Source organism: Anser cygnoides, chromosome 36 (genome assembly GCF_040182565.1).
Source record: "Anser cygnoides isolate HZ-2024a breed goose chromosome 36, Taihu_goose_T2T_genome, whole genome shotgun sequence".
NCBI lineage: Eukaryota > Metazoa > Chordata > Aves > Anseriformes > Anatidae > Anser > Anser cygnoides.
This window is the reverse complement of record NC_089908.1, coordinates 1,127,501-1,143,163: the sequence shown is the minus strand read 5'-3', so window position 1 is coordinate 1,143,163 and position 15,663 is coordinate 1,127,501. Positions and strand designations below refer to the sequence as shown.

The 15,663-nt window shown below is 45.3% G+C and overlaps 1 protein-coding gene across 2 annotated transcripts in view; it reads left to right on the top strand.

The window, feature by feature from the left end:
* Positions 1-15,663, top strand: part of TPGS2 (tubulin polyglutamylase complex subunit 2) — a 37,926-nt gene that overhangs the window by 11,800 nt on the left and 10,463 nt on the right. Inside the window, exon 4 of one of the 2 annotated variants that reach the window (XM_066986958.1) lies at positions 13,945-15,618. The exons of the other annotated variant lie outside the window; for it this stretch is intronic. Within the exon in view, the coding sequence (XP_066843059.1) occupies positions 13,945-13,976 (32 nt within the window). The 3' untranslated portion in view covers positions 13,977-15,618. Of the gene's footprint in view, positions 1-13,944; positions 15,619-15,663 lie in introns of those variants that run through there. 2 annotated transcript variants of the gene reach the window in all.

Here is a 15,663-nt window from a genome sequence, read left to right as displayed (position 1 = left end):
GAAAAGCTGCCTGGCAGAGAAGGACCTGGGAGTACTGGTTGATAGTCGGCTGAATATGAGCCAGCAGTGTGCTCAGGTGGCCAAGAAGGCCAACAGCATCCTGGTTTGTATCAGAAACAGTGTGGCCAGCAGGACTAGGGAAGTGATTGTCCCCCTGTACTCGGCTCTGGTGAGGTCGCACCTCGAGTACTGTGTTCACTTTTGGGCCCCTCACTACAAGGACATGGAGGTGCTCGAGAGAGTCCAGAGAAGGGCAATGAAGCTGGTGAGGGGTCTGGAGAACAAGGCTTAAGAGGAGCGGCTGAGGGAGCTGGGGTTGTTCAGCCTGGAGAAGAGGAGGCTCAGGGGCGACCTTATCGCTCTCTACAGGTACCTTAAAGGAGGCTGTAGGGAGGTGGGGGTTGGTCTATTCTCCCACGTGCCTGGTGACAGGACGAGGGAGGAATGGGCTAAAGTTGCGCCAGGGGAGGTTTAGGCTGGATGTTAGGAAGAACTTCTTTACTGAAAGGGTTGTTAGGCATTGGAATGGGCTGCCTAATGAAGTGGTTGAGTCACCATCCCTGGAGGTCTTTAAAAGACGTTTAGATGTAGAGCTTAGTGATATGGTTTAGTGGTTTAGTGGAGGGCTTGTTGGTGTTAGGTCAGAGGTTGGACTAGGTGATCTTGGAGGTCTCTTCCAACCTAGATGATTCTGTGATTCTCTGAAGAAGATATCATAAAAGCATCAATAACTACCTGAGGCATATCCCAGCGTGTGCTACGAGATACGCGAAAGGATTTTGGTCGTTGTCCAGGTGAGCACCTTGTCACCTGGCTGCTCCAGTGCTGGGACACCGGAGCCAATTGTCTGGAATTAGAGGGCAGGGAAGCCAGGAAGCTGGGATCCCTTGCTAGGGATGCAGGCATGGACAAAGAAATTTGAGATTGTGGGAATAAAAATGTTGTTTTTGCACAAAGTTACATTGTTTAGAGGGAAAGAATGTGGTATTGAGACATGCTTGCAGTGATAAGAAAGCTTAACAGACAACCTTGTAAATGCAGACAACCAGAATCCTTAGAACAATTAGGCGAAAATCACGGTGTCAAGTCAAGTCAGAGAAGTGAAGAAACATTACCACTTCAAACAGTAAAAAAAGTCCAAATAAATTTGAAATTTAACAGGCCGGCAACTGAAAGCCATGCATTGTCTGTGAAGCACCAGATAGGTTGTGAACCTGGATTACCCAGTCAATGGGGAAACAGGGGAGGGTCCCAGTCATCGAGAAATAAAGTATATAAACCGTACTGTGTGACTAGTAGGCGCACTCCTGCTTGTGGGACACCTGCCATTGCAATCGCGAATAAATTACTACTTCACTGAGATCCTCGCCTGAGCCTGTTATTGGCTACGGAGTGTTTCTCACAATTTGGGGGCTCGTCCGGGAGCCAGTCACCTACCGGGGAGCCCCACCGCCGCAGCAGCAGGAAGGCATGCCCCGCTGATTTCAGCGGTCCTGTGCATCGACGGTGGCGGTTCTGCGGAGAGCTGGCAGAGGGCCCGAGACTGATGAAAGAGGCAGGATCCGTGAAGTAGTGGGGAAGGGAAGAAGGTAGGCACTCCGGGTTTAAGAATTGCTCCGGTAACTCTGTGCACAGACCAAGGTAAGAAATATGAAGTATTGCCTTGGGGGTCGGGTGAGATTCTGTGTGATTGAGACGTACCTTTGTACGAAGCGAGTGTGGAGTCCTGATCCGAGTTCCGTAGCTCCGCGAGGGGCGTGGCCGGAGACGGATGAAGCGTGAGATAAGGGAGAGAAAGGAAGAGTCTCAGGAAATTTGGTGTACGGTACCTCTCGCATGGTGAAGTGCTTGGCAATACACCAGGGAATCTGGTAAACTCATAGGTGTGTGGTACCCCTTGCATGGTAAAGTGCTTGGCAGTACACCCCTATTTTCCATAATTGGAATGTTAGTGTGTGGTACCCTGCAGGAGGGAAATTTCTGTAGCAGCACACTGACAAGGGCTAGGAGAAATGGGAAAATATGGGTTCCAGGGGACAGGGAGATATCTCGGGAAATTTGGTGTACGGTACCCCTTGCACAGTGAAGTGATTGGCAGTACACCAGGGAATCTGGCAAACTCATAGGTGTGCAGTACCCCTTGCACGGTAAAGTGCTTGGCAGTACACCCCCATTTTCAGACATGGGAAAATATGGGTTCCAGGGGACAGGGAGATATCCCTGGGGGAGCGCCTACCGACAGTTCTTCCTGAAGAATGATAAGAAATTGGAAAAATAATCTCAAAATTAGAGGAGATGATAAAAGAAAAAAATGGTTAAATATTGTGTATTAGTCTGGACAAAAGAACCAATTAAGGAAACAGCAGTATTTTGGCCAAAATACGGGCCTGATGAAAATTCAGGCTTTAAATTTATGTGTAAACAATAAGATTCCTTTTTTTTCGGAGGAGCCAAGTTATGCTCCCTGTAATCCTAATATTGCACCGGTGGCAGCAGCAGTCGTTCCAGGAAGGGAGACAGGGACTGCAATTAACACTGTCCCGAGAGAAGGAGCGCACTCTAGGCTCTGGCAAGAATTAGAACAAGGTAGAAGAGATATTGAGAATTTTGCCTTCCCTGATACTAACAGCACTAACACTAACTGTGTATCCTCTTAGGTGAACTCCCCCCAGCTCCTTACCAGCAGAGAGGTTAGGAGTTTTAAGAGGAGATAAAGTCTTTAATTGAGGACCCCATCAGGCTAGCTGAACAATTAGACCAGTTCCTAGGGTCTAACTTATACTCTTGGGGGGAAATGATGTCTATACTAAGTATGTTGTTTACAGGAGAAGAAAGGGGAGTGATGAGGAGGAGAGCTGCTATACAAAAATGGGAGAGAGCTCATCCTCCAGGACCAGGGGTAATACCGGCAGGGCAGAAATACCCACTTGCCGATCCTGGCTGGAATAATATTAGTGTGCAACACAGAAATCATATGAGAGACTTGGGGTCAGAATGAGAAAGTACTTGGGGATGAATCCTGAGGACCCGGTATTCCAAGGGTTCTTGAAAGTTCATTTTTTGATTAAAGCCTGGCAAGATACACAGAAAATGCTCCAGAAGGTGGGGGGATGTAGCGAACAGTTACTGGGGGGCCCCTCCTGCGGGAGGCCCTGAAGGTGTATGTCAGGAGGGGAGATGAGAAGGAAAAGCAGAGATGAGAAGAAAAAGCAGAGAGCGAAACTAACGGTATTGACAGTGTACCAGGTAGTGAGGCAGAGGGTTGGAGAAAGAGGAAGAAAATCTTCAGGGTGTAAGGAATGGTCCAGCAATTCATGCCACTAAGGGATTTGAAGGGTTAACATTGAGGCCTGGGTTTAGGTGATAAGAGAACAAAGGGATTTCTTTAGAGAAAAACTGCTGACTCTGCACGGACGTGCAGTAACTTCTGACAGCCGGCCAAGAGACCACCAGATAAGGAGGAAGAATATGAGCCTCCCCGTCCAAGCGGCCCCCGAGAGACTACCAGAGACTGATAAGCAGGCGCACCTGGGAGGACTTCGGATTCGGGAAACCAATTATAATAACCCTGCCCCTTTTAGAAGTAGTAATAAATATGTATTAGCCTAGAAGTATAAAAAATTAGCCGTCTTACATAACGGGTGTGCGTCCTGGTGGAGCAGAGACTCCCAGCGCACTCAGTGCTGTTTGCTTGCCTCTATTCGTTTAATAAATGGTAAACTTTGATTGCAGTCTTATTTGGGACTCAGTCATTTATAAGAAGGGGGAGTCAGGGCCAGGATGGAAAGGAGAGGAAGAGAGATGAAGGAATTGCAGGCAAGGAAAGCTACCTGTGTTGCAGCCTGAATCCTATCAGGGACAGACTTTGAGAAGATGTTTTAAGTGTGGCCAGGCTGGCCACTTCAGGTAGGAATATCCGGAGTGGAAGGAGGAGAGAAAGAAAATGGGATGAAATCTGGTATACTGATATGCTGTTTCAGCATCCTGGAGGGGGAAAGGGATGGAATTAAGTTGGCCAATGACTGAGACTTTGGTGAAAGTACAGGCTGGAGAAAGACAGAAAGAAGTGTTAAAAGCGTTGCTGAAGGTGTTAAAGGTGTGGTATGTAGTGTTTACAGAGCTGTTTGAAGTTGAATGAGCAGGGAAAGAGGATGTAGGCATTATCTAAGTAACAGTCTAGAAGTTTTGGTATATTTGCTGTGGTGTTTGGTCAGATTCCTGTTGTGGTTTAACCCGGCTGGCAGCTAAACACCACACAGCCGTTCGCTCACCCTCCCCCCTCCCTCTCTGGGATGGGGGAGAGAAACGGGAAAGTGAAGCCGGTGAGTTGAGATAAAGACAGTTTATTAAGACAGGAAAATAATAATAACAATAATAATAATAATAATAATAGTATTAATAATTATAATGTGTACGAAACAAGTTATGCACAATGCAATTGCTCACCACCTGCTGACCGATGCCCAGCCTATCCCCGAGCAGCCGGCCCCCCACCCTGGCTAGCCACCCCTATATATTGTTTAGCATGACGTCAGATGGTATGGAATACCCCTTTGGCCAGTTTGGGTCAGCTGTCCTGGGTCTGTCCCCTCCCAGCTCCTGCTGCACCCCTAGCCTGCTCGCTGGCAGGACAAAGTGAGAAGCTGAAAAGTCCTTGGCTTGGTGTAAGCACTGCTCTGCAACAATTAAAACATCAGCATGTTATCAGCGCTCTTCTCACCCTAATCCAAAACACAGCACCCTACCAGCTACTAGGAGGAAAATTAACTCTGTCCTAACTGGAACCAGGACCACCCCTTATTCCATACTATTTATGTCATGCTCAGGTTACACTCTTTCCAATCCCTGGCAATTAATCACCATTTTCATCTATGATATATAGCAATCATGGTAGTGATGACATACAGTATTATATAATAATTAACATACTACAATTATACTCATGGGCTATTCTCACCCAGTATTAAATCCCCTTGAGGTACACATCGGACCTCCCCATTCTTTTGCATTACCCACCAAGTGCATCCAGGTCCCTGAGCAAAAGCAATTCCACGAATGGGTTTGCCTTTTCCTGAGGCAGGAGTAGCCCAGACTGTCTTCCCCAGCATGGTTCTTATGTGCACTACAGGAACTTTGTCCCCTTCTACAGTATGTAGCAGGTCTGACTGGGCAGGTCTAGCTCGGTTGGCATATCCCCTAGGATTGACTAACCAGGTGGCCTTTGCCGAATGTGTATCCCAATTTTTGAATGTCCCAGCACCCATTGCTTTCAGTGTAGTCTTTAACAGTCCAGTGTATCGTTCAACTTTCCCGGAGGCTGGTGCATGATAGGGGATGTGATACACCCACTCAATGCCATGTTCTTTGGCCCAAGTGTCTATAAGGTTGTTTTGGAAATGAGTCCCGTTGTCTGACTCAATTCTCTCTGGGGTGCCATGTCGCCATAGGACTTGCTTTTCAAGGCCCAGGATAGTGTTCCGGGCGGTGGCATGGGGCACAGGATATGTTTCCAGCCATCCGGTGGTTGCTTCCACCATTGTAAGTACGTGGCGCTTGCCGTTGCGGGTTTGAGGGAGTGTGATGTAATCAATCTGCCAGGCCTCTCCATATTTATATTTCAGCCATCGTCCTCCATACCAAAGAGGCTTTGACCGTTTGGCTTGCTTGATTGCAGCACATGTTTCATAATCATGAATAACCTGTGCTATAGTGTCCATGGTCAGGTCCACCCCTCGATCACAAGCCCATCTGTATGTTGCATCTCTACCTTGATGGCCTGAGATGTCATGGGCCCATCGGGCTATAAATAATTCACCTTTATGTTGCCAGTCCAAGTCCACCTGAGCCACTTCAATCTTAGCAGCCTGATCCACCTGCTGGTTGTTTTGATGTTCTTCAGTAGCCCGATTCTTGGGCACATGAGCATCTAAATGGCGTACCTTTACAACCAGGTTCTCTACCCGGGCAGCAATATCTTGCCACAATGCAGCAGCCCAGATGGGTTTGCCCCTGCGCTGACAGTTGTTCTGCTTCCACTGCTGTAACCACCCCCACAGGGCATTTGCTACCATCCATGAATCAGTATAGAGATAGAGAACTGGCCACTTTTCTCGTTCAGCAATATCTAAAGCCAGCTGAATGGCTTTCACTTCTGCAAATTGACTCGATTCACCTTCTCCCTCAGCAGCTTCTGCAACTCGTCGTGTAGGACTCCATACAGCAGCTTTCCATCTCCGATGCTTTCCCACAATACGACAGGACCCGTCAGTGAACAAGGCATATTTCTTCTCATTTTCTGGTAGCTTGTTGTACAGTGGGGCTTCTTCAGTACGGGCCACCTCCTCCTCTGATGATATCCCAAAATATTTGCCTTCTGGCCAGTCCATAATCACTTCCAGATTCCTGGGCGACTGGGGTTTCCTATTCGAGCCCGCTGAGTAATCAGTGCAACCCACTTGCTCCATGTAGCATCAGTTGCATGATGTGTAGAGGGGACCCTTCCTTTGAACATCCACCCTAGTACCGGCAGTCGGGGTGCCAGGAGGAGCTGCGCTTCAGTACCGACCACTTCCGAAGCAGATCGAACTCCTTCATATGCTGCCAATATCTCCTTTTCGGTTGGAGTATAGCGGGCCTCAGATCCTCTGTATCCCCGACTCCAAAACCCCAGGGGTCGACCTCGAGTTTCCCCAGGTTCTTTCTGCCAGAGGCTCCAGGTGGGACCATTGTCCCCGGCTGCGGTGTAATGCGCATTCCTTCCATCTGGTCCTGTTCGGACTGGCCCGAGGGCTACTGCATGAACTCTTTCCTGCTTAATTTGTTCAAAGGCTTGTCGTTGCTCAGGGCCCCATTTGAAATCATTCTTCTTAGGGGTTACTTGGTAGAGCGGGTTTACAATCAGACTGTAATTTGGAATGTGAGTTCTCCAAAACCCCACGACACCTAGGAAAGTTTGTGTTTCTTTTTTGCTAGTTGGTGGAGACATAGCTGTTATTTCGTTGATCACATCCATTGGGATTTGACGACGTCCATCTTGCCATTTTATTCCTAAAAACTGGATCTCTCGTGCAGGTCCTTTAACTTTATTGTGTTTTATGGCAAAACCGGCCTTCAGAAGGATTTGGACTATTTTCTTCCCTTTCTCAAAAACTTCTTCTGCAGTGTCACCCCACACAATGATGCCATCCATGTACTGCAGGTGTTCAGGAGCTTCCCCCTGCTCCAGCGCAGACTGGATCAGTCCATGGCAAATGGTAGGGCTGTGTTTCCACCCCTGGGGCAGCCGATTCCAAGTATATTGGACTCCCCTCCAAGTGAAAGCAAACTGTGGCCTGCACTGTGCTGCTAGAGGGATGGAGAAAAATGCATTAGCGATATCAATTGTGGCATACCACTTGGCTGCCTTTGATTCCAGTTCATACTGGAGTTCTAGCATGTCCGGCACTGCAGCACTCAGTGGTGGCGTGACTTCGTTCAGGCCACGATAGTCCACTGTTAGTCTCCACTCACCATTAGACTTCCGCACTGGCCATATGGGACTATTAAAAGGTGAATGAGTCTTGCTGATCACTCCTTGGCTCTCCAGTTGACGAATTAGCTTATGGATGGGACTCAGGGAGTCTCGGTTGGTGCGATATTGCCGCCGGTGCACAGTTGTGGTAGCGATCGGCACTTGCTGTTCTTCAACCCTCAGCAACCCCACAAGAGAAGGGTCCTCTGAGAGACCGGGCAAGGTAGACAACTGTTTAATGTCCTCTGTCTCCAAGGCAGCTATGCCAAAAGCCCAGCGGAACCCTTTTGGGTCCTTGAAATATCCTCTTCTAAGATAGTCTATGCCAAGGATGCACGGAGCATCTGGGCCAGTCACAATACGGTGCTTTTGCCACTCATTACCGGTTAGACTCACTTCAGCCTCCAATACAGTTAACTGCTGGGATCCCCCCGTCACACCATAAATACAGATGGGCTCTGGCCCTTTATAGCTTGATGGCATTAGAGTACATTGTGCACCGGTGTCTACCAAAGCCTTATACTTCTGTGCGTCTGATGTGCCAGGCCATCGAATCCACACAGTCCAATAAACTCGATTGTCCATTTCCTCCCCCTGGCTGGAGGCAGGGCCCCTCTAGTCCTGGTCAGAATCTTCGTTTCTGTGTTTAAAGGACTGCCTGCTGGAAGTCGGAGCAGCAAACTTTTCAGAGAACCCCTTTTTCCCAATTGTTTTCTTTTGCAACTCACGTACCCGTGCCTCTAGGGTCGCAGTAGATTTTCCATCCCATTTACACATGTCCTCTCCATGGTCACGTAGGTAAAACCACAGGGTGGCGCGGGGTGTGTGCCCACCATATTGTCTTCCTTGCACAGATGAACGTTTACCCCTGATAGCTGAGACACTGGTTTGTACAGGTGGGGAGGAAAATAAACTCTCTTCAAGTTGGTGGACCTCTTCAGAAAGTTTCTCCAGAGTATTCTCTTTTAGTTGGTGGACACTGGTTCGTTCAGGTTGGGGGGAAGATAAATTCTCTTTAAGTTGGTGGAACTCTTCAGAGAGTTTCTCCACAGCCGAGACGCAGGCCTGTAGGGAAGAGGAGAGACTTTCTTCGTACTGCCAGAGTTGTTTAGCCAATTCATCCACTGTGGGTTCCTCATCATCTCTCCAGGCTATTATTGCCAATGAGCTGGCATATGATGATGGTGCACTCTGTAAAAACTTCCGCCACATAGGTCGTGTACACTGGAATTCAACTGGATCTGTGGATATTTGTGCATGGTCTAGGTCCTTATAAATTACTTCCCGTATGGCTAATTCCCTCAGGTACTGGATTCCCTTCTCCATGGTGGTCCACTTGCCTGGAAGACATACAAGTTCTTCCTTGAAGGGATACCTTTCCTTCACAGCTGACAGGAGACGCCTCCAGAGGCTATGAGATCGTGCTCAATCTCCAATTGCTTTGTCAATGCCTGCGTCTCTAGCAAGGGATCCCAGCCGCCTGGCTTCCCTGCCCTCTAATTCCACACAATTGGCTCCGGTGTCCCAGCACCGGAGCAGCCAGGTGGCAAGCTGCTCACCTATGCAGCGACCAAAATCTTTTCGCACATCTCGTAGCTCACGCTGGTATAGGGTTTGGATAGTTACTGTTGATTTTTCGACATCCTCATCCTCATCCTCCTGCACATTTGATGTCCCAGCCTCGTCTTCTCTATACCTAGACCTAGCAGAAGACTGTCTGCGTTCTAAACGACCTGAGTCTCTATACCATTTTTTCACCTTGTCTACAGGGGCAACTTGCACTGCTACAGCTTGTTTCTCTGACCCAGCCACAGGGTCTGCCACAGGGGTTGGAATACCCTCTGCAGGGGCATCTTGCACTGCTACAGATAGATTCCTAAATAGTTGTTTAACCTTAAACAAAACCTGAAGCGCATTCAGGAGACATAACAACAAGAACATGATGGTCTGAGTATCCCAAGGATATTCAACATCTTGGAGAACCACCGTGACTAGCTCGGGGGATAAGAGGGTGGTGAAGGAGAAAGGGAGAGTGAACAAGTAGGAAAAAATGTCTTCCCCTGTCCCCTCCACAGATTGGCTCCCTAATGAAAAAAGGCAATAGGTGTAATTGCTAATAGTTTCTGAGATATGGTTTCCAAAGTATAGAGTCGACGACAGTGCTGAGTACAAATACCAGGTTAGAGTCATGACCAGAAATCTCATCATTTCATAAGCCATCGTTACACCGCACAGTACCACAATGATCTTAAACCAGGGCCCGGAAAGGATAAACAGCGCGACAGGGAGCACATACAGAAAGTAACGTGCTTTAAAACTCAATTAAGAAAACAGGCACAGCAGACTGGAGATTAAGGCAATCAACATTGTGACTAGCAACTATTAAGCAGGTCTAATACTTATACCAATTTTAGTTTAACACACTCAGGTCAAATCTGTCGATATCTCAACCCTTCGAGCCCCACATTAGGCGCCAAAAGGACTGTTGTGGTTTAACCCGGCCGGCAGCTAAACACCACACAGCCGTTCGCTCACCCTCCCCCCTCCCTCTCTGGGATGGGGGAGAGAAACGGGAAAGTGAAGCCTGTGAGTTGAGATAAAGACAGTTTATTAAGACAGGAATATAATAATAACAATAATAATAATAGTGATAATGATAATAGTATTAATAATAATAATGTGTAAGAAACAAGTGATGCACAATGCAATTGCTCACCACCCGCTGACCGATGCCCAGCCTATCCCCGAGCAGCCGGCCCCCCACCCCGGCCAGCCACCCCTATATATTGTTTAGCATGACGTCAGATGGTATGGAATACCCCTTTGGCCAGTTTGGGTCAGCTGTCCTGGGTCTGTCCCCTCCCAGCTCCTGCTGCACCCCTAGCCTGCTCGCTGGCAGGACAGAGCGAGAAGCCGAAAAGTCCTTGGCCTGGTGTAAACACTGCTCTGCAACAATTAAAACATCAGCATGTTATCAGCGCTCTTCTCATCCTAATCCAAAACATAGCACCCTACCAGCTACTAGGAGGAAAATTAACTCTGTCCTAACTGGAACCAGGACACTAGCTCACATTGAAATGTGTGCATTTAGCCTTATGAATCACAGAATCACAGAATTGTAGGGGTTGGAAGGGACCTCGAGAGATCATCGGGTCCAACCCCCCTGCCAAAGCAGGTTCCTTGGATCAGGCTGCCCATGTAGGCGTCCAGACGGGCCTTGAATATCACCAGAGAAGGAGACTCCACAACCTCCCTGGGCAGCCTGTTCCAGTGCTCCGTCACCCTCACCGTGAAGAAGTTCTTTCACACGTTGTTGCGGAACTTCCTGTGCTCCATCTTGTGGCCATTACCCCTTGTCCTGTCCCCACAAACCACTGAAAAGAGGTTGGCCAAATCCCTCTGTCTCCCACACTTAAGATATTTGTAAACATTGATAAGATCCCCTCTCAGTCTTCTTTTCTCAAGGCTGAACAGACCCAGGTCTCTCAGCCTTTCCTCATAGGGAAGATGCTCGAGGCCCCGAGCATCCCCAAATGACACCCAGAAATGCCTGGTCCTTAGCAAACTAGAAAAAGCAACGAGGATTTCTACCCTCTGGTGAAAGAAAGGGAAACCTAAACTGAGAACTTTGACAGGTGATCCACTTGAAAGACTGAAGACAGCAAGAGTGAATGCAAACCTTCCCTTGATTTTAAAGGAACTGATGTTTTACTGTTAAAATTAAAATACCACTGAAATGCTGGCAATACAAATCATCGCAATATCACAGTCAAACACACTAGCCAATGAAAATTCAGATGAATCTGAAGCAACAGGGTATCAAATGTTATACACAGGCATTTGGATCCATTCATAGCAGATAGAAATAACTAGGCATTTTACAGGTGGAATTCCTGTTTCAAAAATCTAGTTTAAAATTCTTTTCTTCGTGCAAGAAAAAAAAACTCTGTTGCTGTTATCACAAGTGTTTTTGATTGTTTTAATATCTATATTTTCAAGAAAAAAGATGAAATTATGCTATGGTAAGCGTATTTTCCTACAGCCTAATTTCTCTTTGAAATATAACTTTTTTTAGAGCTTAATAAAAGTACCAATAAAAATATCACCCAGATTAGGGTTGTCTTTGTGTTTGGTGTTGTTTTTTTTTTTTTTAGTCTGTGAAATGCAAATGACTTCCAAATCCTGAATTAACTGGTTTAAAATAATTTTCCCTATTTTTAAGTAGGTGTATAATTGTGCTTGCATTTAATTATGGTCCAAGAAGAACAAGCTTTGTTAATGATCTTATTCTTCTTAAATTATTGTTGAACCTGGGCTTTTACTGTAAAGGCCAAGTGCTTTGATCTTTTTTTCATCTTATGCTAGAGTGCCTGACATAGCCATCCACAGTGGGTGTGTGACATCACACTGTGGTTCCTTTGTGCTTGTTAAAAGACCCAAAGCCTATAAATCGTGATGTACTTTTTCTTCTATTTAAGCTTTTTTGAACAAACGAGATTATACTGAGTACCACATTGCAAAGTAGAGTGGTACATCGGGATAGAGGTAAAGGTGAGGATGGAGGGGTGGAAGGTAAGTTTTTAGCACCCCATATTTCTGTGATTTGTGGCGGTATGAGGCACCCTCAGGTATTTCCATAGTTCAAGACCTGACTATATCATGGGCAAGTAGCCCAAGATAGCTGTAGGCTAGCTACCTCGGGTAAACATAGCCTAGATTCCTATGGATGTTATGCACCAAAAGCGTGCTTTGGGTCCTGGATAGGTGTCTGGGTTATTATCGCTTGAAGTGACCAAATAAGCCTGATCATGTCTGCATGTGTGCAGCGACTGACCCACCATATGGCGGTATCATCACAGCCTTAAACAGGTGCTTGGGACTGACTAAATTTAATTTGGGGGACTGACTAAATTTAATTTGGGTCCAATCGAAAAAATATTTTGGAAGCATAAGCATGTGTTAAACTTCTTAGTCCCTCTACACACATCCACATACATAGAGAATGCTGTTTTCTTTGCTGTGGCTTTTACATGATTAGCACAGAACATTATGCACTGGTTTTAAATACAGCATCTGCCTTCTCATTTCTGAATAAATGCAAGAAACATGGAACATTTATTTTAGCTGTTGTTTTGTTTCTCGTTTCATCTTTTTTTTTTTTTCCCCTGCCATCTGGGTTTCCACAATTACAGATAGGATTCATCTCAACTAACCTTCACGGTCTGAAAGGTGAATGGCCTAAAATAATCACCTAGGGTCTCTCTGCAGTCAGCAGAGAAAAACAGACAACTCCAAATAGTGATTTGTCCCAACTTAAGCCAGATGTCTGACACAAGCAGGACAAATCAGTCTCTGAGGGTGCCCATTTCTCTCCACTGAATATAAAGAGAGTCCAGCTATCTAGCTTGGACCAAGTATCAAATTTTTGGACAACTAAAGGAAGGTGAGATAAATCCTGTCCTTAGCATCTTATGATACTATTACATGTTATTCCTTATACTCCGGCGTAAAGTATTTATGTGAAAAATATTACTTACATAGGGACTGTTCTAAGAAGGAAATATAACATTCAATATTAGAGAAAATGGAATAGTAAATACAGAGATTTTGAATTAAATTGCAAGATTAATTATCAATTACTGTAAGACTGCCTGTTAGCCTTGGCAATACAATTATACAGTTGCAGATTAATACAGTTAAATACTTTATACCTGGAAACATGCATGTTTTTTGTCAGCTTACAGAAAAATTCCATTTTCCATTTCTGTGCACTTGTCCAATTAGATATATAATGATAGTAACATACAGTATAAATTCTGCACACAGTTTCTCATTAAAGAAACATTTTAACAATATATTTTTAAAAATTGCATACATACTTTGTAAAAGTAATATTTTCTAAAGACAGTTTGAGGCTAGGTCACATGAAAAAATAATTACATTTTTTCATATTGGGACATGGTCAAACAAGGGACATGGTCAAACAGGAATTAATATTAAAAATTATTCCTTTTAAAAATTGCTCTGTATTTCTGAGAAACAGCTTCTGAGGTACTGTAATAATAAATTACAGTTCAGAGCAGTGTTGGCTTTAAAAAAAGGACCTTCTAAATGTACAATACTTAAATGCTGAGGACATTATAAAAATTGCATACGCTAAAGGAATATTACTAAGTTGCAGATTAAGTACTCAAAAGTTAATACAACAAAAAGTGTTGAAAGAACCAGGACTCAGTCCCCTTGTGGGGACTCAGACAGCTAATATTTAATTATCTGGTCAGATATAATTATTTTCAACAAATTCTATCAACAGTTTTACAGTTTTTATCTGGGAGTTATAAAAGTCTACAGATATTTCCAGTGCTGAGAGCAAGCCTGAGAAGGACTTACAAACTCTGCCCAATACATAGATATTTATGATCTTCCATTTGCAGCCAAACCCCAAAGAAGACACCTGCTGCCTTGAACAGCTATCAGCAGCAGCTTTCTTTCCTTCAGGTATAAAAATGAAATGAACAACTGGGGTAAGTTTCTCTTTAATGAAACATTTCACATTTTTGAAGTAGCCCTCCCCAAATGTACATATTCAATGTATGGCACTTAGGAAAACAAATAATTATAATCTCCAATAAGTAAATCAATTAATAAACAAACTTCTGAATCATATTATAACAAGTGGTTGCATCATTAAGTAATGGCCAAATGCTCCTTAAGGAATTATTTTAGGTAAAACCATGTTGTGTTATCTATGCTTTACCTTTTCATCCATTATCCAGGGTTAGAAAGAAGCTGTTTTGTTTCCTAATGCCTTGATTTTCAAGTGGAAAAGTGGTGAAATGTGTGTGCCTATGTTTTGTGGGATTTTTAAGTCAGTTTAAGGGGTTTTTGTGCTTGTATCTGAACCAACGTAGGAACATGGCAGCTCCTCAGGTTGTATAACCACAGAGCACGTAGACACGCTTCAGAGCCGCTGGCTTCAATAAGGACTGAGTGCAAGTGGGCAGTTCTTATCGAAGTCAGTGGCTCTGAAGCACATGCCTGTTTGGTGAATCAATGTCTCCTGTGCTTCAAGATCAGCCCTGCCCCAAATGTGTTGAGTATTTCACTTCCTTTAGTGAGAGTTAGCAGGTCCATCAGTGCTGCATTTTGTCTGCCTTACAGCCTGCTCAAGGGTCCAAACTTTCTAGAACAGCACATTTCAAGGGTAAATGTTCATGCTCAGATGCACATTTTAGTGAACACATAGCATGAAAATACTGATCTATGCTACCCTGTGTCCACTGCTTGCAGTAGAGCTGAGATAGGTATGCTGTTGCTGACCAAGCTGTCTCTGGGATCTCATTTACTGTCCTGGTTCCAGTTAGGACAGAGTTAATTTTCCTCATAGTAGCTGGTAGGGTGCTATGTTTTGGATTAGGATGAGAAGAGCGCTGATAACATGCTGATGTTTTAATTGTTGCAGAGCAGTGTTTACACCAGGCCAAGGACTTTTCAGCTTCTCGCTCTGTCCTGCCAGCGAGCAGGCTAGGGGTGCAGCAGGAGCTGGGAGGGGACAGACCCAGGACAGCTGACCCAAACTGGCCAAAGGGGTATTCCATACCATCTGACGTCATGCTAAACAATATATAGGGGTGGCTGGCCGGGGTGGGGGGCCGGCTGCTCGGGGATAGGCTGGGCATCGGTCAGCGGGTGGTGAGCAATTGCATTGTGCATCACTTGTTTCTTACACATTATTATTATTAATACTATTATCATTATCACTATTATTATTATTGTTATTATTATATTCCTGTCTTAATAAACTGTCTTTATCTCAACTCACAGGCTTCACTTTCCCGTTTCTCTCCCCCATCCCAGAGAGGGAGGGGGGAGGGTGAGCGAACGGCTGTGTGGTGTTTAGCTGCCGGCCGGGTTAAACCACAACAAAGACTAATAAGTATTTAAATCTACCTACTCTAAGGAGCTCTGTAAAATCTACCTGTACATTTTGGAAGCGTTGAATTCCTGGTTCTTGCCCCCCTTTGGGCTGACTGCAGATAATTTTCCTATTTACCTTTTTACATACTACACAACTCCTGCATACTTGTTCAGCCAGAGTATATATGTATTCCTACACATACATATTTCCATAGCACAGTGTCACACGATGCTTG